This window comes from Hypanus sabinus, chromosome 3, assembly GCF_030144855.1.
Source record: "Hypanus sabinus isolate sHypSab1 chromosome 3, sHypSab1.hap1, whole genome shotgun sequence".
NCBI lineage: Eukaryota > Metazoa > Chordata > Chondrichthyes > Myliobatiformes > Dasyatidae > Hypanus > Hypanus sabinus.
Window position 1 is genome coordinate 94536936 of NC_082708.1, and position 26443 is coordinate 94563378.

General features: G+C 40.5%; 1 protein-coding gene across 2 annotated transcripts in view; it reads left to right on the forward strand.

Annotated features, from left to right (window-relative positions):
* The window catches only part of LOC132391519 (uncharacterized), a 237636-nt gene that overhangs the window by 19994 nt on the left and 191199 nt on the right, over window positions 1-26443 (forward strand). The window contains exons 2-4 of one of the 2 annotated variants that reach the window (XM_059964806.1): window positions 18861-18961; window positions 23112-23181; window positions 24233-24363. In XM_059964806.1, coding sequence (XP_059820789.1) covers window positions 18861-18961; window positions 23112-23181; window positions 24233-24363 — 302 coding nt within the window. The remainder of the gene's footprint in view (window positions 1-18860; window positions 18962-23111; window positions 23182-24232; window positions 24364-26443) is intronic. The other variant, XM_059964807.1, reaches the window with a different exon arrangement.

Genomic DNA, 26443 nt, shown 5'->3' on the forward strand with positions numbered 1-26443 from the left:
ACCCATCTGATCCTGGTGACTTGCTTAATTTAAGCCTACTAATTGCAGCTTTTAATCAACTTCAGTTATGTCAGTAGTCATCCTTCTATTTTGTTCTTCGCTTAAAGTGGGTAGCTCTAGAGAATTCAAGAAAGTGTCAATTAGGGTTATGCTTCCCCCCTGGAACTTTGGAATATAGAGTTTTGTCAAACACTTCAAAAGCTTCTTGAATTTCAATTAGCTTATTTTTTATCATTTTCATTCTTGGGTCACCTAATTCTATGAATTGTATTTTCTGCTATCTTTTTTTTTCAGTTTCCATGCCAGTATTTTCATAGATTTTCATCCACTTTCATAATGTCACTGTGTCAGAAACATTAAATTTTTCCTGATTTCTTGCGTAGCCAAACTATTAATTTCATTCCTAATTCTTTTAATTTCCCCTAATGTATCCTGTGCCAAATTCAATTTGTGTTTTTTCTCTAGTTCCTTCAGCCTATTTTGTAATTCCTCTAATGTTTTATTCCTTAATTTTTTCTTATATGAAGATATCGCTATAATTTTCCCTCTTCAGAGTGTCTTCAGACCGTCTTCAGAGTATCCCATAAAATGGGAGGTGAAACATCCCCATTATCATTAAGTTCTAAGTAGAGACCAATTTCTTTTTTAATTTGTTCCTTAAAGTACAGAAAATTGAGTAGACTTGAATTTAGTTTCCATATAGTATTCTTTGGTTGTAGGTCAAAATCAACAGATAAATATATACATCTATTGTCCCAATTCCACAGGTGTTTATTTTGTCTTTGTCTTTTCCAAATGCATGTAATAGTCTATTCTTGTATATACAGAATATGGAGCAGAATAATGAGTGTAATCCCTTCTGTCAGGGAAAAGATCCCTCCATATATCAATTAAACCAACATCCTCAAAAAGTGTATTAACTTTCTTATGTAAAAATTTTGTTTCATAGATTTTTCTATTGGAAGAGTCTAAGTTTGGTTGTAATTGTAAATTTAAGTCTCCCCCACATATCAGGAGACCTTCTGTTTCCATTACCATAATATCAGTAATTTTCTGAAAGAAACCAATATCACTTCCTGGGGGTGCGTATATATTCAATAGAGTAACTGAATTTCCATCTATATTCCCCCTTACCAGAATATATCTGCCCTCTTTATCTCCCATTTCGAATACTTTTTCAAAATTTAGCTGACTTGAGATAAGAATAGCAACTCCTCTCCTATGTCCTCTCCTATCCTATCTCCTCTCCTATATAAATCAATATGAGAAAAGCAAATTAGTGAAGCCCATTTTCTTTAGTTTTCTATGCATATTATCTCTTAAATGAGTTTCCTGTATATAAACTACATGGGCTTGTTCTTTTTTTTTCATTTTGGATAAAGTTCTATTACATTTGATTGGATTTAATAGCCTATTGACATTAAAAGAAATGAATTTTACTTTGTCCTTAGCCATCTGTATTTATCTGTCAATGTATCATTGAAATTAGCAGAATAAAACTTAATCGATCTACTCCCTGAACAAATAAGAACCAAGAAACGCAAATAACAACAAAAATGGCCAAGAATGTGTGATTCAAAGGCTGAGGTCTCTGGTGGATGACCCTGCGTTGAGCTAGAGGAAATGTCTAGCTGTGGGGGATAACCCCTCCTACTTGTGAGTTGAGGGCCCCCATTGCAGTATTCGTAAAAGTCAGTGAACAGATCCATTACACAGAAAAGATTTCCCTGTGTATTCCTCCTATATTTTTTTTATATATATATAGATAACATACATACACACACACACACACACACACACATATATTACATACATACACATGTATACATACATACATATATATATATATATATATATATATATATATATTTTCTCATTTTGGTGGGGAAAAAGGAGTAAGTGAGCGAATAAAGAATAACAATTAAGTAATATAAAATCCACATTATAATAAGTATTTCTGGAGATAGGTATATCACCGTCTACTTTTGCTTCTGTTTAGCTTGTCAACATTTTTAAAGTTAGCCAAACCTTATGGCTCTTCTGGAGGGGGTGAGGACTGTCTTTGGAAAACTCCCGGTCTCTTCCTGATATGTTTCTCTTGGCCTTCTCCTGTCTCCTGCCTTCTCGATTCTCGCACTATTTCCCAAGCAGAGTGGGATAATCCCTCTGCCAGGCTTCCCTTCGGTTTGATTGCGGTGATGGGCAACCTCTGGCCTTCTTGTCTGTAGTCGCCTCTTCCACTGTCTGGTACAACTGCATTCCGTCTTCATAAAATACTTGAAGTTTAGCAGGGTACGGAGTTTGAAATCTAATCCTTTCTTGCTTTAGTACTTGCTTTACTTCAGAGTATTCTTTACGTTTCTGCGGGGGGGGGGTAATCTTGGTCGGAATATATTAATTTATTGTCTAAAAACACCCTCTTCTTACCCCAGGCCCTTCGTAGAATCTCTGTTTGGTACTGTACCGAAGGTATTTAATTATTATTGAACATGGCTTATCTGCTCTATCTTGGGTGGGCTTTGGGACTAGCACGCAATGCGCTCTCTCGATTTCCAGCTCCATATTCGAGGGAAGCTCCAGCGCATCCCACAACAACTTTCTGACAAACTCTGTCATAGACAAGCCCTCAGCTGCTTCGGGAACGTTGTATATTCTGATATTTTTCTGCCGTTATCTTCCCTCCAGGTCAAGCAGTTTAGCTTCTTGGTGATTTAATATTTTTATCGTCTTACTCAGTATCTGTTCCATGATTTGAATGCGATCTTCCACCTTCTCAATTCAAGTCTCTGCCACTGCTATTTTTTGATTGACGTTGGCGAGGTCTGATTTAATATCATGTAGCTGCTGCTTTATATCTTTCTGGAACTCCCTTATCTCTTTCAAAATTTCGATCTTATTCGCCGCTTCGCCTGAACGAGGCCCAGCATCTGCCTCGCTAGCACACGGTCGGGTAGGAGAGCCACTCGCTGCACTCCTCTGGGTCGCAGACTCCGCAGTGTCACTTTTTTTATTTCCATTCTTTTCCCCCATTCTAGCCCCTCTTTTCAGTTCAAATATTTTTCGAAAAGTACTATATTTGATGGGTTAACAGGGCTTAATATGCGTTTTTCCGGAGGAGCTGGTGACTTAAGCTGCCTTTCTCGACGATGATGTCACCGGAAAACCCTCACAGTTCCTTTGTGTGCTGCTGCCATAATTTCATCCGTGTCAACTCACTGCTGTCATCACCATCCGAAAGGCACTCCCAGTTTGTGTCAAACTTCGTTTTAATTTAGCCCCATTAATGATGGATAAATATGTATGGTGTGGTATCTGTGAGTCTAAAGGCAGTGAAGCCTTGAATTCTAATCCTGCTAGGAAACAGAAACTACAAAAGTGCAACAGTATGATGTTACAGAACCTGGAGTATGTTTTTATTCCATTCCCATCAGATCAGTGACATCCCATGTGTCTTATCTGTAATATTAAGTCATGAAACCATCAGGATTGTGGGAACACTTCCCTGAAAAGGCTATTTATGGTAATACTCCATTCTAGAAGATGAAAGAAGCATTTGAAAAGCGTTGCACACTCAAGTTATTTACCAAGAAGTAAAAATAGCCTTGATAGTGTCTCATTGCTTCTTAAAACATTTTCAAAATGATAGCAAAGTGTGGAAAAGCTCACATAATTGGAGAAAGATTAATAATGCCTGCTGTATCAGAAGTGCTCACCACTGTTCTCAAAATGGATACTAGTACTTTAAAATCAATTCCTCTGAGTAATTACTGTAACTTGTCGTATTGATGAAATAAGTGAAAACATTTGAGTATCAACTATGCACAGAGCTACATAGACAGAAATTGGGATACAAGTGGATGAATCAACTCTGTGCGATGATGAGTCTTTGCCAATGGCATTTGCATGGTTTATCAAAAATGGAAAGCCTTATGAAGAGATTCTCTTTTGTAAAAAGTTTAAAATCAAATATCAAAGGCGAATCAATCTACGACAAGCTCAAAATGTATATTGAGAATAAAAATATTCCGCATAGGAACATGATCTCTTGTGCAACAGATGGAGCACTATTTACTGTACAACAGGTTATTATATTGGTTTAGTGGCATTTAAGAAAAAAGAAATTCCGAGTCTTTATTCATCAACCTCAACCAGTGACTTTTTCAAGCATGACTCTTGTAACATCTGCTATCAACAAAATTAAAGTTCATCCATTAAATACCAGAATATTTTACCAAGAAGAGAAAATATGCAGATGCTGGAAATCCAAGCAACACACACAAAATGCTGGAGGAACTCAGCTGGGCAGGAAGTATCTATGAAAAAGAGTTAAAAATGTAGAAAACCTACAGCACAATACAGGCCCTTCGGCCCACAATGCTGTGCTGAATATGTACTTACCTTAGAAATTACTAGGGTTACCCATAGCCCCCTATTTTTCTAAGCTCCATGAACCTATCCAGGAGTCTCTTGAAAGACCCTATCATATCTGCCTCCACCAACATTCCATTCCATGCACTCACCACCCTGCATAAAAGATTTACCCATGACATTTCCTCTGTACCTACTTCCAAGCACCTTAAAACTGTGCCCTCTCATTAGCCATTCCAGCCCTGGGTAAAAGCCTCTGACTATCCACATGATCAATACCTCTCATCATCTTATATACCTTTATCAGGTCACCGCTCCTCCTCCACCACTCCAAGGAGAAAAGGCCTAGTTCACTCAACCTATTCTCATAAGGCATGCTTCCCAATCCAGGCAATATCCTTGTAAATCTCCTCTGAACACTTTCTATGGTTTCCACATCCTTTCTGTAGTGATGTGACCAGAACTCAGCTCAGTACTCCAAGTGGGGTCTAACCATGCCCTATATAGCTGTAACATTAGCTCCTGGCTCTTAAACTTAATCCCACGGATTGAAATTTCGGGACGAGAGCCTTCAGCAGAAATATTTCACTATTGTGCTAAGATAGTGATGAAGAGTTTGAAGACTTGCTTCTTCACACTGAAATGCATTGGCTGTCAAAAGGCTGCTGCTTAAAACTTTTCTTTGCTCTTTTTGACACTGGTTGAATTTTTGCTCAAAGTTTGCAAGAGTTTGGGAAACAGGATTCCCACAATCCTGATTAAGAAGTTGCAGAACCTGGGTCTCTGTACCTCCCTCTGCAAATGGATCCTCGACTTCCTAACCGGAAGTGCACTATCTGTGAATTGGAGATAACACATCCTCTTTGCTGAACATCAACACTGGTGTACCTCAGGGTGTGTGCTTAGCCCACTGCTCTCCTCTCTATATACACATGATTGTGTGGCTAGGCATAGCTCAAATACCATCTATAAATTTGCTGACGATGCAACCATTGTTGGTAGAATCTCAGGTGGAGATGAGAGGGTGTACAGGAGTGAGATATGCCAACTAGTGGAGTGGTGCCAAAGTAACAACCTGGCACTTAATGTCAGTAAGACAAAGGAGCTGATTGTGATAAGAGCTGATGATGTGTTACTGTTGCTGAAGGGATTAAATGACCAGACGATGGCAGCCTAATCTGGAGAGTCAGCTGATTATTAGAAAAACTCTGAAAGACGGTCTGAATCGGCAACAAGGATGAAAATGTTAAGGAACATCTGTAGTTGGGAAAATTCTTGAAGCTATCAATTAAAGAAGTCATAGCGAGGCACCTGGAGAGAAGTGGTTCCATCAGGTGGACGCAGCATTGATTCAGCAAAGGCAGGTCCTGTTTGACAAACTTACTGGAGTTTTTTAGGATATAATGAGTACAGTGGATAGAGGGGAACAGATGGATGTTATTTACTTGGATCTCCAGAAGGCGTTAGATAAAGTGCAGCATAAAAGGCTTATCCATAAGATAAGGATGCATAGAGTTGGGTTATGTATTAGCATGGATAGAGGATTGGTTAACCAGTAGAAAGCAAAGAGTTAGAGTATGTGGGTGTTACTCTGGTTGGCAATCTGTGGTGAGCTGTGTGCCGGAGGGTTCAGTGATGGGCCCACAACTGTTCACGAAATACATTAACGATATGGAAGAGGGGTTTGAGTGTAGTATATCTTAAGTTTGCTGATTATAATAAATTGAGTGGAAAAGCAAATTGTGCAGAGAGATATAGACAGGTTAAGTGAGTATGCAAGGATCTGGCAGATGGAGTACAATGTTGGTAAATGCAAGGTCATCTACTTTGGAAGGAAAAATGAAAGAGCAGCTTGTTATTTAAATGGTAAAAGAAATTCAGCCTGCTGCTGTGCAGAGGGACTTGGGAGAACTTGTGCAGGAATCACAAGAGGTTGGTTTGTAGGTGCAACGGGTTATCAAGAAGGCAAATGAAATGTTGGCTTTCATTGTTAGAGGGATTGAATTTAAGAACTGGGAGGTTATGCTGCAACTGTACAGGGTACAGATGAGGCCACACCTGGAGTACTGCATGTTGTTTCCACTAGTAGGTGAGACTAGAACTAGGGGGCATAGTCTCAAGATTCAGAGGAGTAGATTCAGGACAGAGATGAGGAGGAACTCCTTTTCCCAGAGAGTGGTGAATCTGTGGAAATTTCTGCCCAATGAAGCTGTGGAGGCTACCTCAGTAAATAAATTTAAGACAAGGCTGTATAGAATTTTGCATTGTAGGGGGATTAAGGGTTATGGGGGAAAGGCAGATTGGTGGAGATGCGTCCATGGCCAGATCAGCCATGATCTTACTTATGATCTTATGTCCTTATGAAAGGATGTTTCTGACTCAGTTAATTGACATTCTTGTTACTGTCTCAAAGGATAGCACATTTGATGAAATGCAAGTGCACATTAGCAAATTCCATGGAGGCTCAGCCATTCAGTTCATTCAAAATTGAAGCTTTTGTGGATTGGTGGATAAGGGGATACTGCAAGAGAATGGAACTGAGGTTGAAGATCATTCATGGTCTTAGTGAATGGTGGAGAATGCATGAAGGACCAGATTAACTCCTGTTCATATTTCTGATGTTTTTATCAGTCAAGACATAGATTATAAGAATGGAGACATTGAAATAGAATTGTATAAGCCAGTTGGTTATGGCAGGGGTCCTGTATACATTTCTGTCTCATACACAATAGGAAATGTATGGTTATGGAAGAGTAGTGCAGAGATGGTTGTACAAAGTACGGATTGAAATGCAAAAGAAAGGGGGGAGAAAGGACTGAGCCAGTGCTGCCAGTGGTCATCTACTTCCAATCAAAAGGATACTTGGGAAGTGAAAAACTTTGCTAAACAAGGTAGGTTTTAATATGGTTTTTAGAAGAGGAAGAAGAGTTAGAAAGTTTAACAAGGAAAGTCATGAGTTTACAAAAAGTTTTTACAGGGAAATACTCAAAAAGTTAGATTGGAGAAATGAGCTGACAGATGAGCAAACTAGTAAGGATGCTGGATTTTGAGAGAAAGTACAGAGCATAATCTTACTGTTTTGGAGAACATGGTCAAAATTCTATTATTTTGAGGAAGTACAAGAGCAGAAGCACTGACATGTATCTGCAAACTGTTCAGCAAATTGATAACACAATTAAGGGGTAAAAAGGAAATTGACATTCTTCAGCTTTCCAAAAATGGAAATTTGTCATATCATATATTCCTGAGATCATAAAGTAATTTAAGTGAAGCTGCTGACATCTAATCTCTCTGTTTGCACATGGTCCATACCTTTCCATTCATGTGCCCATCTAAGAACCACTTAATTTAAAAATGGGTTTCCATACCAAATTTGGCAAAAACATATTGAGAACAAACGTTTGAATTCATCTAAATTTCAGACACTCTTATATATCTAACTGCCATAAACTATCCTTGCCCTAAATCCAATCTCTTTCCTGACCACTATCTCTACTAAACCAGGCTGTATATCCAATATGCATTGAATATCCCATCACCTATTACTTACTTCCTCTTTCTATCTCAATCCAACTTTAGTTTTGCCATCTAAAGACCCACTTTTGACATTTGAGGAACGGCTTCTTCCTGTCCACCATCAGACTTTTGATAGGTCCATGAACCCGTGAACACTACCTCACTATTCATTCATTTTTTGCACTATTGATTCACTTCATATCTTTACAGTGTACTACTACTGCAAAACAACACATTTCATGTCATACGTCACTGATAATAAATGTAATTCTGATTTGCTTTAAACCACTGCCTTTCATCAACACAACTTATCTAAAATTCACATAGCCTATTTTAGAGCTGCTCAGATATATTCTCAATTTAAAGGTGTCCAGTTAAATTCTTCAAAGGTTGTTTTTGCTTTGACCTTTAAATTTACATGTTTTGCCCTTCAGACATTGGATAAATACCTATTTGCTGTCCTCTAATCACTTTGTTCCTCAGCTGTGGTAGGTGTAGATTTAAATAACTTTGTCAGAATCCCTGAAATCACTTCCCATAGCAAACTGGGATGCATCACATCAGGATCAAGGACTAGATGCCTACTGAGTCATTTAATATTACATTTCACTGTCATCTCTTCTTGAATTCTCTCATTACAATGTCTTTTAAATGACTACAGATTAGAAATAGTAATTTGAAATCACACCTGCATCTTCTGACTCTATGCACACTTTGCCACTGTGGCTCCTAAATACTCTTTCCCTGGTTGCCTTTTCGTCCTCAATGTTTGTGTAAAATAATATTGTGCATTTTGTTTCCTTAAACTCTGTTTTCCTTTGATTGCTTTGGGTATCCTACAGTGCTCCTAACAATGTGTCATCCTCCTATATGTTCAAAGTAAATGTATTATCAAAGTACATATATATCACCACGTACAACCCTGAGATGCGTCTTCTTGTGGCCATACAAGGTAAATCCAATAACACAGCCTTGTGGCGCACCTATGTGCTGATGGAGATTGTGGAGGAGATGTTGTCAATCTGAACTGAGTGGAGTTGGCAAGTGAAACAAATTGAGGATCCAATTGCAAGAGGAGGTATTGAGACCAAGATCTTGAAGCTTATTGATTAGATTTGATGGAATGACAACATTAGATAATAAATCCAGTGTTATTTTTAAAAAGAGAAATAAATCGTAAATATCAACCCATGTAATTAAGTACGAAAAGATTTGATTAAAGGGTGATTATAGCTTAAAAAATGAAGAGCGCCTAAAAGGCAGATGTCTACGTCGCCATCTTGAAACTCCACCCCCAACATTAGATAATAAGCATCCTGATGTATGCATCTTTGCTGTTCAGGGATGAGTGAAGAGCCAATCTGCTGTGGACCTGTTATGCTGGTAGGCAAATTGGAGTAGATCCAAGTCGTTTCTCAGGCAGGAATTGATAAGTTTCATCACTGTGGATGTAAGTGCTTCTGGATGATAGTCGTTGAAGTAGACTAGCATGTTTTTAGGCACTGGTATTATTGAAGCCTGCTTGAAGCAGGTGGGTACCTCAGACAGCTGAAGCAAGATGTTAAAGATCTCAGCAAATATAGATATTGATTAGCACAGGTCTTTAGTACTTGTAAGCTCCATTCATTTGACTTTCTTTGAAGATCTTTCCAGGATATCATCTCTCATTAATGCTGTAATGAGTCTGTTAACAGTGCAATGCAATCTTCTCTTTTATATCCCCTACCCTGTCAATCCTGAAGATCCTACACCCCAGAAAGCTGAGTTGCCAATCCTGATGTTTCAGCCATGCTGTGGAAATGAATAACTTATTCTTTTCTGATGAAGATTCCCAGATCTGAAACATTTCATTCTATAGAGGCTCCCTGACCTGAATGTTTCCAGTATTTTCTATTTTAAGTTCAGATACCCAGCAACTGCAGTTTAATGCTTTTCATATTCCCACGTACTAATCAATGCTCTAAGTTGATCCACCTTCAACTGTTGCATTAAATTAGATAGAATTTAGTTTTGAAACACTCGGAAGCAATAGTCTTGTTGAATAATTTTAAATTTAATATATAACTGTTTCAAGTGAGAAAGTATAGAAGAAAAGGCGAGCATTGAAAAGTAGGAATTTTAAGAACTAGTTTCCTTATGAGTAATATTTTAAATCAGGCTTTGCACTAATTTGCACACATATAAGCAGGACATGAGAAATTCATCAGTGCAAAATGAGGGAATTGACAATATCATTAGAGATCTGTAGGCTTTCATATTGGGACTTGGAAGGTCAGCAGTAAGATCAGTTCTTGAAAGTGAGTCCATTGGTTGTGGAAACAGTTCAGCGATGTGGCGAGTGAAGTTATCCTCTCTGGTTCATGAGTGGGTGAGGGGTAATAACTTTTCCTAAACCTGGTGGTGTGAGTCCTAAGGCTCCTGTACCTCTTCCAGATGGTAGCAGAGAGAGGGGAGCATGACCTGGGTGGTTGGGGTCCCTGATGATGGATGCTGCCTTCCTGTGACAGTGCTTCATGTCGATGTGCTCAGCGGTGGGAACGTCTTTACCTGTGATAGACGAGGCCAAATCCACTTCTTTCTGTAGGCTTTTTCCATTCAAGGGCATTGGTATTTCCATATAAGACCATGATGCAACCAGTCAGTATATTCTCCACCACATAAATATAGAAGTTTGTAAAAAGTTTTAGATGACATGCCGATTGTGACTCTTTGGCTAGCATTCCATTGTTCAAGAAAGGTAACAAGGAAAAGCCAGGGAACAACAGGCCAGTGAGTCTGACTTCATTTGTAGGGAAGTTACTGCAGAGAATTCTGAGTGATATCATCTAGTGTAATATCATTTTAAAGGCCTGATCAAGATTGGGTTTTGTGCATGTGAGGTCATGTATAACAGATCTCTAAAGTTTTTGATGAAGGCTGAGCAGTGGATATTGTCTATGTGAGCTTTAGAAAAGCTTTAACAAGCTCCTGCGTGGCAGGAGGGTTAGGTCACTTGGGATTCAGTGGGAGCTAGCAATGTGAAATCAGACTAGGGGGTTATTGAGCCCTCTGTTATTCATTATTTACAGGAAAAGTACAGCGCAGAAGCAGGTCCTTTGGCCCATCTAATTCATGCCAAGCTATTTCAACAGCCTACTCCTATTGACCTGCACCTGGTCCATGGCCTTCATACCCTTCCCATCCATATACCTATCCAAACATATCTTAAATGTTGAAATTGAGCTTGCATGTACCACTTGCACTGGCAGCTTGTTCCACACCCTCACAACCCTCTGAGTGAAGAAGTTTCTCCTCGTGTTTTCCTTAAACTTTTCACTTTTGCCCCTTACCCCATCACTTCTAGTTGTAGTCCCACCAAACCTCAGTAGAAAAAGCCTGCTTGCATTTACCCTATTTATACCCAACATAATTAAGTCTACCTCTATCAAATCTTCCCTCAATCTTCTACGTTTCAAGGAATAAAGTCCCAACCTATTCAATCTTTCCTTTATAACTCAAGTTCATCAGTCCCGACAAAATCTTTGTAAATTTTTTTGGACTCTTTCAACCTTATTTACATCTTTCCTATAGGTAGGTGACTAAAACTGCACACAATGCTCCAAACTAGATCACAACAATGTCTTATACAACTTAAACATGACATCCCATCTCTGTACTCAGTATTTTGATTTATGAAGGCCAGTGTGCCAAAAGCTTTCTTTAGGACCCTATCTACCTGTGACACTTCTTTTAATGAATTATGGACCTGTTTCCTCAGATCCTTTGTTCTCTACCGCACTCCTCAGTGCCCTACTGTTATACTGTAATAGCTACCTTGGTTAGTCTTACTGAAGTGCAACACACATCCAAGATTATTGATATAGATGACAAACAACAATGGATCCAACACTGGTCCTGTGGCACTCCACTAGTCACAGGCATCCAGACAGAGAAGCAACCATCTACTATCACTCTCTGGCTTCTCTCACGGAACCGATGTTTGATCCAATTCACTTTCTCATCTTGAATGCCAAGCGACTGAACCTTCCTGACCAACCTCCCACATGGGACCTTGTCAAATGCCGTGCTAAAGTCTGTAGGCAATGTCCACAGCCTTGTCTTTATCAACTTTCCAGGTAGCACCCTCAAAAACTTCTATAAGATTGTTTAAACATGACCTACCACATGCAAAGACGTGCTGACTGTCCCTAAACAGTCTATAGCTATCCACATACTCATATGTCTAGTCCCTTAGAATGTAAGACTTTAAGACATAGGAGCAGAATTAGGCCATAGAGTCTGCTCTGCCATTCAATCATGGCTGATCCTGTTTTTCTGCCTGATCCAGTTCCCAGCCTTCTCCCCGTAACCTTTGGTGCCATGTCCAATCAAGAGCCTATCAGTCTCTGCCTTAAATACACCCAATGACCTGGCCTCCACAGCTGGATGTGGCAACAAATTCACCATCCTTTGGTTAAAGAAATACCTTCTAATAACTTTCACACTACTGATGTCAGGATCACCATGCTATAATTTTCTGGGTTTTTTTAAGAGCCTTTCTTAAACAGCAGAACAACAATTGTCTGGTACCCCACCTGTCACTAACGATGACTTAACCATCTCTGCTAGGGCCCCAGCAATTTCAGCACTTGCCTCCTTCAGGGTCCAAGGGGATGCCTTGTCAGGCTCTGGGGATTTGTGCAGCCTAATTTGGCTCAAGATAGCAAATACCTCCTCAGTAATCTGTGCAGGGTACATAGTTGATGCTGGTTTGTCTCACGTCTATAGACTCTGTGTCTGACTCCTGAGTAAATACAGATGCAAAAAAATCAATTTAAGTTTTCCCCATCTCTTTCAGCTAGAGCATGGATTACCATTCTGATCTTTCAGAGGACTAATTTTGTTCCTAGCAATCCTTTTTCTCTTAACATATCCGTAGATTCACATAGGATTGTCCTTCACCTTATCTGCTAAGACAACATGCCTCTTTTAGCCATCCTGATTTCTTTCTTAAGTGTTATCTTGCATTTCATATGCTTCATAAGCACCTAATTTGTTCCTTCCTGCCTATACCTGGTATGCACCTCCTTGTTCTTGATCAGTGCCTCATTATCTCTTGAAAACCAAGGTTCCCTAATCCTGTTATCTTTACCTTTTGTTCTGACAGGCACATACAAGCTTTGTACTCTCAAAATTTCACTATTGAAGGCCTCTTATTTGCCATGTACATCTTTGCCCGAAAACAGCCTGTTCCAGTCCACACTTGCCAGATCCTTTCTGATACCATCAAAATCGGCCTTTCTCCAACTTAGATTCTCAACCTGCAGACCAGATCTATCTTTTTGCATATTTACTGTGAAACTAATGGCATTAACATGGTCTTACTTTTCCTATTTCTCAGTTCCACCCATAAAGTCTCACTTGAATTCCCCGGCCTGTCCTGATGGAACTCTGCCATGACATTCTCCCTCCTTTAATCCTACCGCTCTGCCGCATCTAAAACAACAGAACCCCGGAATATTGAGCTGCCGGTCCTGCCCCTCCTGCAACCAAGTCTCACTATAGCTACATTATAATTTCATGTGTTCAAAGTTCAAAAGTTCAAAGTACGTGTATTGTCAAAGTATGTATACTTTATAGAGCCTTGAGATCGTCTCCATACTTGCAGCCTTAAAAATAAAGAAACCCAATAGAATGCATTAAAAAACAAAGACATTCAAACATCCAATGTGCAGGGAAAAAATAATAAATGATGCAAACAAAGTAAGCAAATAACTTTCAGAACTGAAGTTAATGAAAGTGAGTCACTGACAGGTAGCCAGGCATCACTGCAGCTGATTCAGGAGCCTGTAGCTATAGGCCTCAGGCTCAGATTGTGGAGCAGCGACCTGAACTGGCCTGCCCATCACCTCTGGCCCTGATCTTTTCAATCTGGCCTGATGCTTGTAATCCAAACCTCAAGGTCTTTCCTTGCTGTTTGATACGTTCTCATGCCTGAGCTCTGCAGGTTTGATTTGGCCTAGTGCTTAAATTGAACAAACAAGTGTTCTTTCCTCGTTCTTGAGCTGGGGCTCTGCTTCAACTCCACTCTTCTCTTCTCGGTTCTGCCTCACTGAATTGCCTCAGTGAGTCTGTTCCAGCAACAAAATACATTGGCTCGTTCCCTGCTCTCCAGCCTGGATTCTGCTGTCTCGATTTGGCTCGTACACGCCACACTGCAACTGTCCTGCACCTTCAAGTCTTGAGTTCACACTCCAAAAATGCCATTTTGTACAGGTGGTTCAGAAGCTTAGTTTTGACAAAGAAGTTACAGGCTATTGATTGCAGTGATCATTACCAGAAAAGGTGTAATTAATAAAGTATTTAGTTTTTTTTTCGCTGTCAACATGTAGTCACTGAGTTTCGCCAGCTTCATCATTGATCCATGCCCTGAGCTCGTCTGTCTTTCCTACAGTATTTCTTGCATTGAAATATATAAGCACCTCAGGACATCAGTTGGACCATCCTTAGCCTTGTCTGAGGTCTTAACATCTGCTACCACAAACTCTGCACTATCTGTTCTGGCACTCTGGTTCCTATTCCCTGCAACTCCAGTTTAAACCCCTCCCCCTGCAGCATTAAACATTCCCGCTAGGATATTAGTTCCCCTCCAGTTCAGATGCAGGTCCCACATTCCCTGGAAGAGAGCAGAATGATGCAGAAAACCTGACACCTCCCCCCTCTACCAGCTCCTTAGCCACTTGTTAAACTGTATGATCTTCCAATTTCTGTTCTCACTAGGATGTGACACGATTATGTAAATGATTTGGATATGAATATACAGGTAATATTGAATATTCCAGTAGAAGTGGTAGAGTCAGGTTCTGTATTGTTATTTAAAGTAAAATTGGATAGGTATATGGACAGGAAAGGAATGGAGGGTTATGGGCTGAGTGCGGGCCAGTGGGACTAGGTGAGAGTAAGCGTCGGCACGGACTAGAAGGGCCGAGATGGCCTGTTTCCATGCTGTAATTGTTAAATGGTTATAGTCCCCGAGTACGAACGTCCGACTTATGGACAACTCGTACTTATGAACTGAGGAAGGAGAACGCCGTCCACCATTTTAAGTCAGATTGCGATGCCATCCACCATTTTAAGTCAGATTGTTGCCATTTTAAGTTGTTGCCGTTGCCACTGTGTTGAGTGTTTAACTTTGTATTTGGCATAAATTTTTCTGACTAAGATTCACCCTGACCCCCCCCCCGTTCCAGTCGGCTGGTGGTGCAGTGAGATCAGCGCCAGGCTCGAGAACGGAGGTTTCCGAGTTCAATCCAGTGACAGACCACTCCAGTGCCGGGTTGATGTCAATCCAGTGACTCTCATACCATCCGTTCTGGGTTGATGTCAAGCTTGCAACTCGACCTCGTAAAAAAAAACACTGCCACCTCCAGTTTAAATTCCCACACGGAATATTGTGGATGATCAAATACCCAAACCCAGCACAACCCCGACTTGTCCCAATTAGCCTGTGTCAGTGTGGTGGTCCTTAGGGCCCAGCAGACCACGGGAGCTAGCGGAACTCAGGACCCACCACCTGCAGTGTTTCTGTTCCATTGACGGGAAGCGATCGCAGTTGAAAATAAAGTGGAAATAATAAAGCGTTTGGAAAGAGGTGGAATGCCATCAGTCAGTGGAAAAGCGTTAGGCTACAGTCGGTCAACAATCAGAGCAATTTTAAAGGATAACAGATAAAGTGAGAATAATGGAGCGTGTGAAAGGTCCTGCCCTGATGAAAGCTACAATTATTACTAAGCAATGCAGTGGTTTAATTATTGGAATATATACTTTTCTTAAGTGTTTTATATGCATAGAAAGGTCAAATATATACCATATACTAAGACAAGCGTTTGACTAACTGATGCTAAATAATACCGGATGTACTTGTTCCAACTTATGTACAAATCCGACTTAAAGACGGACTCAGGAACAGAACTCGTACGTAACCTGGGGACTGCCTGTACGTGGAATTATTAGCAGTTATGCTGATGATACTAAATTAGGGTGTCTTGTTGACAGCGAAGCAATTTCCAATAAACTGCAAAGAGATCTTGGATCAGTTTGGCGGATGGACTGAGGAATGGCAAATGGGTTTCAACTTAGATAAGTGTTAGGTGATGCATTTTGAGCAGTCAGACCAGGGTAGGACGTCTACAGTGAATGACAAAAGATGAGTCTTGTGGAACAGAAGGACCTGTGAGTGCACATACACAGTTCACTGAATGGCAGACAAGTTGACAGGGTGGTGAAGAAGGCATTTAGTATGCTGGCCTTCATCAGCCAGTGCATCGTTTAGGATTAGAGATATTATGTTGCATCTATAAGTCATTGGTGAGAGCACAAGGAGTATTGTGTACAGTTTTGGTCAGACTGAAGAGGGTTCAGAAGAAGGATGCTATCTAGACTAGAGGGCCTGAGCAATATTGAGAGAGATTGGCTATGATTCTGTACACAGAGTATAAGTATCTGAAATGAGCTACCAGAGGCAGATACAATTACAACATTTAAACAGCATTTGGGTAGGTAACAAACACAGAACACCAGAGGAACGCAGTGGTTCAGGCAGCATCTATAGAAAAGAATAAACAGTCTGTTTCAGGCTGAGACCCTTCTTCAGGACTGAGAAGGAAGGGTGAAGAAGCCAGAATAAAAAAAATGGGGGGAGGGGAAGGAGGCTAGCTAAAAAGTGATAGGTAAAGCCAGGTGAGTGGGAAAGGTGAAGGGCTGGAGAAGAAAGAATGTGATAAGAGACGAGAGTGGACAATAGGAGAAAGGGAAGGAGGAGAGGACCAATAGGGAAGTAATAGGGAGGAGAAAAGAAATGAAAAGCCATAATGGGGAATAGTGGGGGTTGGGGGGAGAAATCAATATTCTTGTCATCAGGTGGAGGGTGCCTAGATGGTATATAAAGTGTTGTTCCTCCATCCTGAGGGTGGCCACACCTTGGCACAAGAGACCATGGATCAACACTCCAGAATGGGAATTGGAATTAAAATGTTTGGCCACAGGAAGTCCTACTTATGGCTGGTAGTGTGTTGGTGCTCATCGAAGTGGTCCCCCAATTTACGAAAGGTCTCACTTATGTAGAGGAGGCTGCATCAGGATCACTGGTCACAATTGACAGTCCTAGCAGATATGCAGGTGAAGCGTTGCTTCACCTGGAAGGCCTGTTTTTGGGGCCCGGGAGGTAAGGGAGAGGTGCATGGACAGGTGTAGCATTTAGGCTGCTTCAGAGAGTCTTGAAGGGTTATTGGCTGAGCACGGGAAACTAGGACTAGAGTGAAGGATGCTGTGGTTGGCATGAACATGATGGGCTGAAGGGCCTGTGTCCGTGCTGTATTACACTATGGCTCTAGGTTGTGGATTGAGCAGAACAATGAAATTACAGCTTAATTTACATCTTAATGAATAGAGGAGCAGTACTGTCAATCCTTACTTTTTATGAATGTGAAAATGTAGCTGTTATTTAAGTGTGATAAATATGCATGCTGTAGGATGATAACTTCAGGGGACTTGTCCTCGTTACTGTTGTTAAAAAGATCCACTATCTCCTCCTCGATACCAACATGCCCTGGAATAATGGCGTATCTTTCCGTTATACTCTCCCTTTTGTTCTTGATGAACACTGATGCAAGATTACTTCCTTTGGCTCCATGCATCCCTTCCTTGTCCTTCAGTTACCTTCAGGTTTTTCTAATTTATGTATAAAATGCTTTGGGATTTTCCTGACTTCTACTGGTGAAGGGCATTTCATGAACTTTTTAAATCCTCCTGTAGTCTCTGCAAGTTGTTTGCTGCTTTCTTTGTGTACTTCAAGGACCCTGTTCCATTTCTAATTCCTAAACCTTACATGCAGTTCTTTTTTCTTTTTGGCTAAATTTGTAACATTCTTGAACCTTGCCATCTTTGTCTTTTGTCTTCTTGGAAATGTTGGTCCTGAATTCTGACCAGTTGGCCTTTAAGTGACTCCCACGTGACAGATGTGGATTTACCCAACAACAGCCACTCCCAATCTACCCTGCCCAGATCCTGTGTAATACTGTTGCTACTAGCCTGTCCTCAATTTAGCAGTTCATCTGAGGTTTATTCTTACCCCTTTTTATATAATTTAAGGAGCTGTGATCACTATCCTCAAAATGCTGTTCCACTGAAACTCTGATCACTTGGCCAGGCTTATTCGGCACGGGCTAGAAGGGCCGAAATGGCCTGTTTCCGTGCTGTAATTGTTATATGGTTATTCTAAATATAAGGTCTAGTGCAGCTCCTGTGTCAAGAAACCCTAAGTGACCACAACTCCCTTAGCTTCAGCATAGCTATGGAAAAGGATAAAAACAGACCATAGGAATAGTACCAGAGGATTGGAGGATGGCAAATGTTGTATTTTTGTTTTTCTGGGACTTTTCTCTTTGGAGTGTAGAGGACGAGAGGGGACTTGATAGAGGTCTACAAGATTATGAGAGGCATAGGTAGGGTGGATAGCCAGTACCTGTTTCCCAGGGCACCAATAGCAAACATAAGGGGGCAGAAGTACAATGTTAAGGGAGGGAAGTTTAGAGGTGACATTAGGGGTAAGTTTTTTACACAAAGGGTTGTGGGTGCCCGGAATGACTTGCCAGGGATGGTGGTGGAGACTAAAACATTACGGGTATTTGAGAACCTCTTGGACAGGCACATGGATGAAAGAAACAGAGGGTTACGGAGTCGTGTGGGTTTAGTTTTTTTTAAGGAATGTAGGGGTTGGCACAACATCGAGGGCTGAAGGACCTGTACTGTGCTGTAGTATTCTAGTGTTCTAGATGTACCAAACAAATTTTACAACATCTGGCACCAATCAAAATTGGGGAAATTAAAATCACTTAAAGATGAAGATAGATGCATAATCAGTAATGCAGCACATATATATGAAAATAACCATGTATACTTTAAAGTGTGTCTTAACAATTTTCCTTTGTCTCTTTTAGTTCCACAGTTGGTGTATGGTGGAAGCCTGGATTTCTTGGTGTTTGATTACCTGTCTGAAATCACCATGTCTCTGCTTGCTGCTGCTAAAGCCAAATCACCTGTGAGAACATGTTTCTGTTATGAAAACAGCTGGCATGTAGTCATGATGCAGTCCACAATGTTACTTTAAAGGTTCTTTTGTTGGTTAAGGGTTGCAAAGCAAAATGGGAGCAATAGAATACCATGCTTAATTAGTGGGGCAGTTTAGTTCATTCTCGAACTGACTTCCTGCCATTTTCTTTTAGCTCAGCTTTCAGGAGGGGTGTCACTTTAGGTAGATAAGTAAAAATGATTTAATGTAATTTCTTCATCTTTCAAAGTGTCCTGGACTAATGTTTATTTTTCTCCAGTTCACTGAAACCCTCAACTCCAGAGTTGCTACTGGGTGGTGTAATTTCAGATTGATTAGGCATATTCTAGTTGTATTTCCCACTGTGGAAATGAACAATTCCCAGCATCTGAATAAATACAGAATAAATGGTCAGGCCCTCAGGAGTGTTGTAGAAACAGAGAGACCAGTGGTATAGCTACATAATTCTATGAAATAGAAGCATATTGATTTTAAGAAAAAGGCATTGTTGGAGTTTTTGAAAAACATTAGGATAGGTAAGTCCCCAGGACCAGACAGAATAAACCCCAAGTTACTACAGGACACAAGAGAAGAGATTGCTGTGGTGTTAGCAATAATCTTTGTGTCCTCACGGACCATAGGAATAGTACCAGAGGATTGGAGGATGGCAAATGTTGTATTTTTGTTCAAGAAGGGTTATAAGGATAATCCTGGGAACTATAGACCAGTGAGTCTTATGTCAGTGGTGGGAAAGCTAATGGAGAAGATTCTTATCAACAGAGTTTACGAGCATTGGAGAGCATAGTCTTATTAGGGAGAATGAGCTTGGCTTTGTGAGGGGTAGGTTGTGATTGTTATTTTTGAAGAAGTAATAAAAGAAATTCATGGAAGTAGAGCGGTTGATGTGGTGTACACAGATTTTACTAAGGTTCCCCATGATAGTCTCATTCAGAAAGTCAGAAGGCAGGGGTCCATGGAAACTTGGCTCATGGATTTGGACTTGGTTTGCCCATGGAAGGCGGAGGGTGGTTAGATGGAGTGTTTTTCACCGGGCGGTCGGTGGCCAGTGTGCTGTTGTGCAAGGTTTTGTTCTGGGATCTTTGCTCTTTATAAATGACTTGGATGATAAAGTGGATGGGCAAGTCAGTAAGTTTTTGGATGACAAAGGTTGATGGTGTTGTGGATAGTGTAGAAGGTTGCCATTGGTTTCAATAGACATAGAGCTGGGCTGACAAGTGCCAGATAGAGTGAAGTGATACATTTTCAAACTTGAAGCCAGAGTACATAGCAGCATTCTTAGCAGTCTAGTCCATAGATCCTTCATAGGTTGCTGTGTAAGTTGAGAGGGAGTTTAAGAAGGCATATATAGTGTGTTGGCTTTCATTATGTGGAAAGGTTGAGCGAGCTATGGCGGTTTTCAATGGAGCAAAGGAGGATGAGAGACATTGTGAGTCATATAAGACTATATGAATCATAGAATGGACAAGCAGTGCCTTTTTTCCAAGGGCAGCAATGGCTAATACCAAAAGATGTTCTTTTAAGGTCATGGAGGGAAGTTTAGATGAGATGTCAAGAGTGTGGGAATTATCTGGAATTCACAACTTGGGTAGATGGTTGAGGCTGATGCATTAGGTACATTTCAGAGTCTCTTAGATAGGTACGTGGGTAAAAGAAAATGGGGGGTTATGGGATATGTAGGAGGAAAGGGTTAGACTAATCATGGAGTATGAGTTTATATGGATTGGCACATTGTGGGCTGAAGGCCTCATGACGTGCTGTACTATTCAAGGTTCTGAAAACATGAGGAGCTTAGATAATGTGAATAGCCACGGTCTATTGAGAAGTCCGAAACTGGAACTAGCAACTGTCCAAATGCCTTTTAAATGTAGTAATTGTACCCACCTCTGCCACTTCCCCTGGAAGAGTTTTAAAGTGTGAGGGAAAGAAGGAAATATAAAAGGGACCTGATAGCCACCTTTTCATACAGAGGCTGGGGGTTGTATGGAATGAGCTGCCAGGGGAAGTGGTAGAGGTGGATACAATTACTGCATTTAAAAGGCATTTGGGCAGTTACTTGGATAGGAAAGGTTTAGGATCTGGGCCAAGTGCAAACAAATGGGATGAACTTAGTTAAGGCAACAGACAGCATAGATGAGTTGGGCTGAATGGCTGGTGTCTGTCCTGTATGACTGAGGTATTAAAATCAGCCTTTCTAGAAACTATAAAACTATATAAGCTCTCTGGCTTATGAATAACCTGACTAACAGAAATCTGACTTTATACAACTTCTGCTGTACATTTTAAAACATTTCAAACTGGTAATAATAATGTTTCATGTTACTAATGACTGGATAGTATATCCTCTATTAATTTAATTATGAATACCTTTAGGGTGATTATTCAATAACTTGAAAGAAGCATTGCAGATGTAGTTCAGTGTTTATGACTTGGGTTACTCTAGAAAATGAAAAAATTGGCTTGGGGACAGTTCTCAGGAATGAAACCCTTGTGTAGTATTGGGCTGTTGGCTTTCTCTTAATTTAGCATTTTCATTTGACGTCTAGATTTAACCTTTACACGTACAAATAAGCTGGAGGAACTCAGCAGGTCGGGATCATCCATGGAAACGTTGACTGTTTGTTTCCATGGATGCTGCCTGACCTGCTGAGTTCCTCCAATTTATTTGTACGTGTTGCTTTGATCCCAGCATCTGCAGTGTACTTTGTGTAGACTTAACCTTTTCTGTAACTATCTAGAAACTTAGAGTTATGGTCACATCCTCCCCAGGTCATGACAGTGTTCCATTCCTTTGAACTACAATGGATTCTGGTTAACTGAGACACATTAGAACCAGTACATTTTGGCTCAGTTAAGTTGCTGCCCCAGTTAGCTGAAGTTTCATGGAAATAATTAAAATGTATAATAGAAGACAAACTACTCTTGCTTCAAATCAGTGGATAGGACTGTGTTCAGGAGCTTATCAGAGGAACTGAATGAATACACCATAGTTGCCATGGACTTTATAACAACAGTCATAGATGAGTGTGTCTCCACAAATTCATTCAGTCTGCCTCAACCAGAAACCCTGAATGAACAATGAGATCTGCAACCTGCCAAGGGCCAGATCAATGGCATTCAGATTTGGTAACCAAGTAAAATACGAGAGATCCAGGTACAATCTCTGGAAAGCCATTTCATGTGCGAAGTGGCAATTCAAGACCAAACTTGAATCACTGAAGGATGCTTGAATGCTATCATTTATTACAAAGTGACATAAGTAATAAAGTTTCACTCAAGGAGCTCAAAGCCTTTTATGTTCATTTGATCTTCAAAACATGGAGGCACAGCTCCCAATGACTCTGATTTTAGTCTCTGAGGAGGATTAACCATGGAAAGCATCCAGCTTAGATGGAGTACCTGGTTAGTACTAAAGACCTGTGCTAATCAACTATTCATTTTGATTTGTTGCTGTGTGAATCTCCTCTGGCTGCTAGTTCTCTAATATATTCTGCATAATTGGCTGAACTTTCTACATTGTGTGACAGATACAGCAAAGTGAATTTGTTCTGTCATCATCTTGACTCTTATATAATGGAAATCTTCTCCACTTCCTCCATGTGTGTTTCATGTGCCCTTCAGTCATTTGGCTCTTTGCTTAAAAGCAGCCTTTTCTCTGCTACTGCGATATCAGTGAAATGTCTTTTCTGGTTCTGCTATTCAGGATCTAAGTCACATATTTATTTGTCCTGTTATTTTTCAGAAATGCTTCTCTGTTTCTTTTCTCCCGCTTTAGTTTCTTTCTTCCATGGTAAAGGAGGGTTGTGGAACTAACTTTCGCTAAAACTTCATGAAAAGGGAGAATAGAGTATCTAACTTTCAAAAAACTTGCCTTTGTCTGAAAGCTACAGTAGAAGTCTGAAATTCAAACAGAAAAATGTGAAAATATTCTGCAAATCATGCAGAATGTGTGGAAAGGACTCATTCTTTCAGCAGAGCATGTTTCTGTTCCCTTGATTTGGATGTGTGTGCAATGATGCTCTCTAGTACTTAGTTTCAATGATAGCATGAAGTTCACTGAACACTTTTTAGCCATGATTTATTTGCAGATTTTCTGAAGTAACATAGTCCACTTTTTTCCTAGAATCTTGGATATGTACCTGATTTTGTGCAGGTTGCAATGGCCCCATTTATTAAAGATATTCATAAAAGAGGTAAGAAGTTATAGGTATGTTCTTTTTCTTGTTTTCTTATAAATTTAATTACAGTTTATAATCTTTAGACCCAAATAGTGGGTTACTTATCAAAAAGCTGTGACTTGTATGCCATCACAGGCCCTTCGGCCCACAATGTTGTGCATCCTTTTAACCTAGTCTAAGATCAATTTTACTCTTCCCTCTCATTTGTCCTTCATTTTTCTACCATACAAGTGCCTATCTTAAGATTTTCTTAAATACCCCTAATGTATCTGCCTTTATCACAACCTATAGCAGGGTTTTTCATGTGCTCACCACTCTCTGTATAAAAAAAAGCATATTTCTGACATCCCAGAGGAGAGTGGACCATGGCAGAAAAGGAGGGGAGGGGGACATCAGGGGGAGGTGATAAGCAGATGATGAGAAGAGGTAGGAGGGTGCCAGAGTGGACAATTGAAGAAGAGGGAAAGGGGAAGGGGAGAAAATTACTGGAAATTAGAGAAATGAACATTCATGCCATCTGACCTAGGTTGGAGGTGTACTCTTCCAACTTGAGAGTTGCATCATTGTGGCAGAAGAGCCCATGGATTGACCTGTCAGAATGGGAATGGGGATTGGAATTAAATTGGGGGGCCACTGGGAAATCCTGCTTTTTGCAGATAGAGCAAAGGTACATGACAAAGGGGTTCCCTCAATCTACATTGCCTTTGTGGAGAAGACCACGTCAGGAGCACAGGATACAGTGGGAGACCCCTGCAGATTCACAGGTAAAGTGTTGGCTCACATGGAAGAACAGTTTGTGCCCCGAATTAAGGTAAAGGAGGAGGTGACTGGGCAGGTGTGACACACCTTCTGCTTGGATTTCTTGATGCATGTGCAAATGACTGTAACTCACTTTGAGGTGAAGGTAAGACCTTGAGTAATTTTATCAGTGTTTGTTGAGAAGATGACAGCTGAAATTATACTGGTAGAAGTTAAAGATTATAGAAGCAATGGATGGTATAAAAAGATGGTATAAAAGGGAGGAGGTATACATTTCTGAAGTTACATTAATTATTTCGTACTTCAGGAATCCGTGTGGTCTGCAACGCTGGTGGTGTGAATCCTTTGGCTTGTGCTGCAGCTCTGCAGAAGGTTGTTGAGAAAGCACAATTAGACTTGAAGATTGCAGTTGTGACAGGAGATGATCTAATGTTGATGGTAAGTACAATAGAAACCATATATGCCTTATTAGGTCAACAGAACAGGTCTATTGTATCTCTTATACAATTGTCTGTGACGTGCATAATTTTCGAAGTATCAACTTCCCAGAAGTGGCTGATCTATAAAATATGCTTCAGCTAAGCTTATAATTTCAGTTGTTGCTTAGTAGTTTTTCAAGTAAACATACATTGCCACCAAAATACAAAATGGTGCTCATTTGGGGGGAATTCCCAATCAGTGGCTGACCTCCCATTAAAAAACTATCAATGTTGGAAATACTCAGCAGGTCTGCAGCATTTGTGGTCAGAAACATTAGTCAGGAGACCCAGGAGGGACTGTTGCAGGAACTCTATCAACATCATTTGGAGTATGGTGTTCAGTTCTGGTTATCTCGTTATAGAAAAGATGAGGAAACTTTAGAGAGGATGCAGAGGAGATTCACCAGGATACTGTCTGCATTACAGAACTTGTCATATGGGGATAGGTTGAGTGAGATTGGGTGTTTCTCTTTGGGGTAGAGCATGATAGGACTTGATACACGTGTACTAGCTGGTAGTAGCATACCAAGTGGACAACCAGTGCCTTTATCCCAGGGTGGAAATAGCTAATATGACAGGATAAAAAAAGGTGACTAGAGGAAATACAAAAGGGATGTCAGAGGTACGTGGTGAGTGCATGGGACACACTGCCAGGGATGGTGGTAGAGGCAGATAAATTAGAGACGCTGGAGAGACTCTGTGTAGGATGTAAGTGTTAGATAAATAGGATGAAAGTTCGGCACATCATAGACTGAAGGGCCTTTACTGTGTTATGCTCTATTAAATACAAACCCATTTCCAGAAAAGTTAGGATATTTTCCAAAATGCAATAAAAACAAAAATCTGTGATATGTTAATTCATGTGAACCTTTATTTAACTGACAAAAGTACAAAGAAAAGATTTTCAATAGTTTTACTGACCAACTTAATTGTATTTTGTAAATATACACAAAGTTAGAATTTGATGGCTGCAACACACTCAACAAAAGTTGGGACAGAGGCATGTTTACCATTGTGTTACATCACCTTTCCTTTTAATAACACTTTTTAATCGTTTTGGAACTGAGGATACTAATTGTAGTAGATTTGCAATTGGAAATTTTGTCCATTCTTGCTTGATATAAGACTTCAGCTGCTCAATAGTCCGTGGTCTCTGTTGTCTGATTCTCCTCTTCATGATGCACCATACATTTTCAATAGGAGATAGATCTGGACTGGCAGCAGGCCAGTCAAGCACACTGTGTCTACAAAGCCGTGCTGTTGTAGCCCGTGCAGAATGTGGTCTGGCATTGTCCTGCTGAAATAAGCATGGACATCCCGGGAAGAGACGTCGCCTTGATGGCAACATATGTCTCTCTAAAATCCTAATATATGCCTCAGAGTCAATGGTACCTTCACATAATGCAACTCACCCATGCCGTGGGCACTGATGCACTCCCACACCATCACAGATGCTGGCTTTTGCACCTTTTGCTGATAATAATCAGGATGGTCGTTTTCATCTTTGGCACGGAGAACTCGACGCCCGTGTTTTCCGAAAACTAGCTGAAATGTGGACACATCTGACCACAGCACATGGTTCCACAGTCTTTCGGTCCATCTGAGATGAGCTCGGGCCCAGAGAATGCTGGCATTTCTGCATAGAGTTGATGTATGGCTTCCTCCTTGCATAATACAGTTTCAAGTTGCATTTCTGGATGCAGCAACGGACTGTGTTAGGTGACAATGGTTTTCCGAAGTACTCCCGAGCCCAGGTGGCAGTAATTGTCACAGTAGCATGACAGTTTCTTAGGCAGTGCCGCCTGAGGGCTCAAAGATCACGTGCATTCAACAGTGGTTTCCAACCTTGCCCTTTACGCACTGAGATGTCTCTGAATTCTCTGAATCTTTTCACAATATTATGTGCTGTAGATGTTGAAAGACCTAAATTCGCTGCAATCTTGCATTGAGAAATGTTCCTTTTGAACTGACTAACAATTCTCTCACGAATTTTGGCACAAAGGGGTGAGCCACGACCCATCCTTGCTTGCAAAGACTGA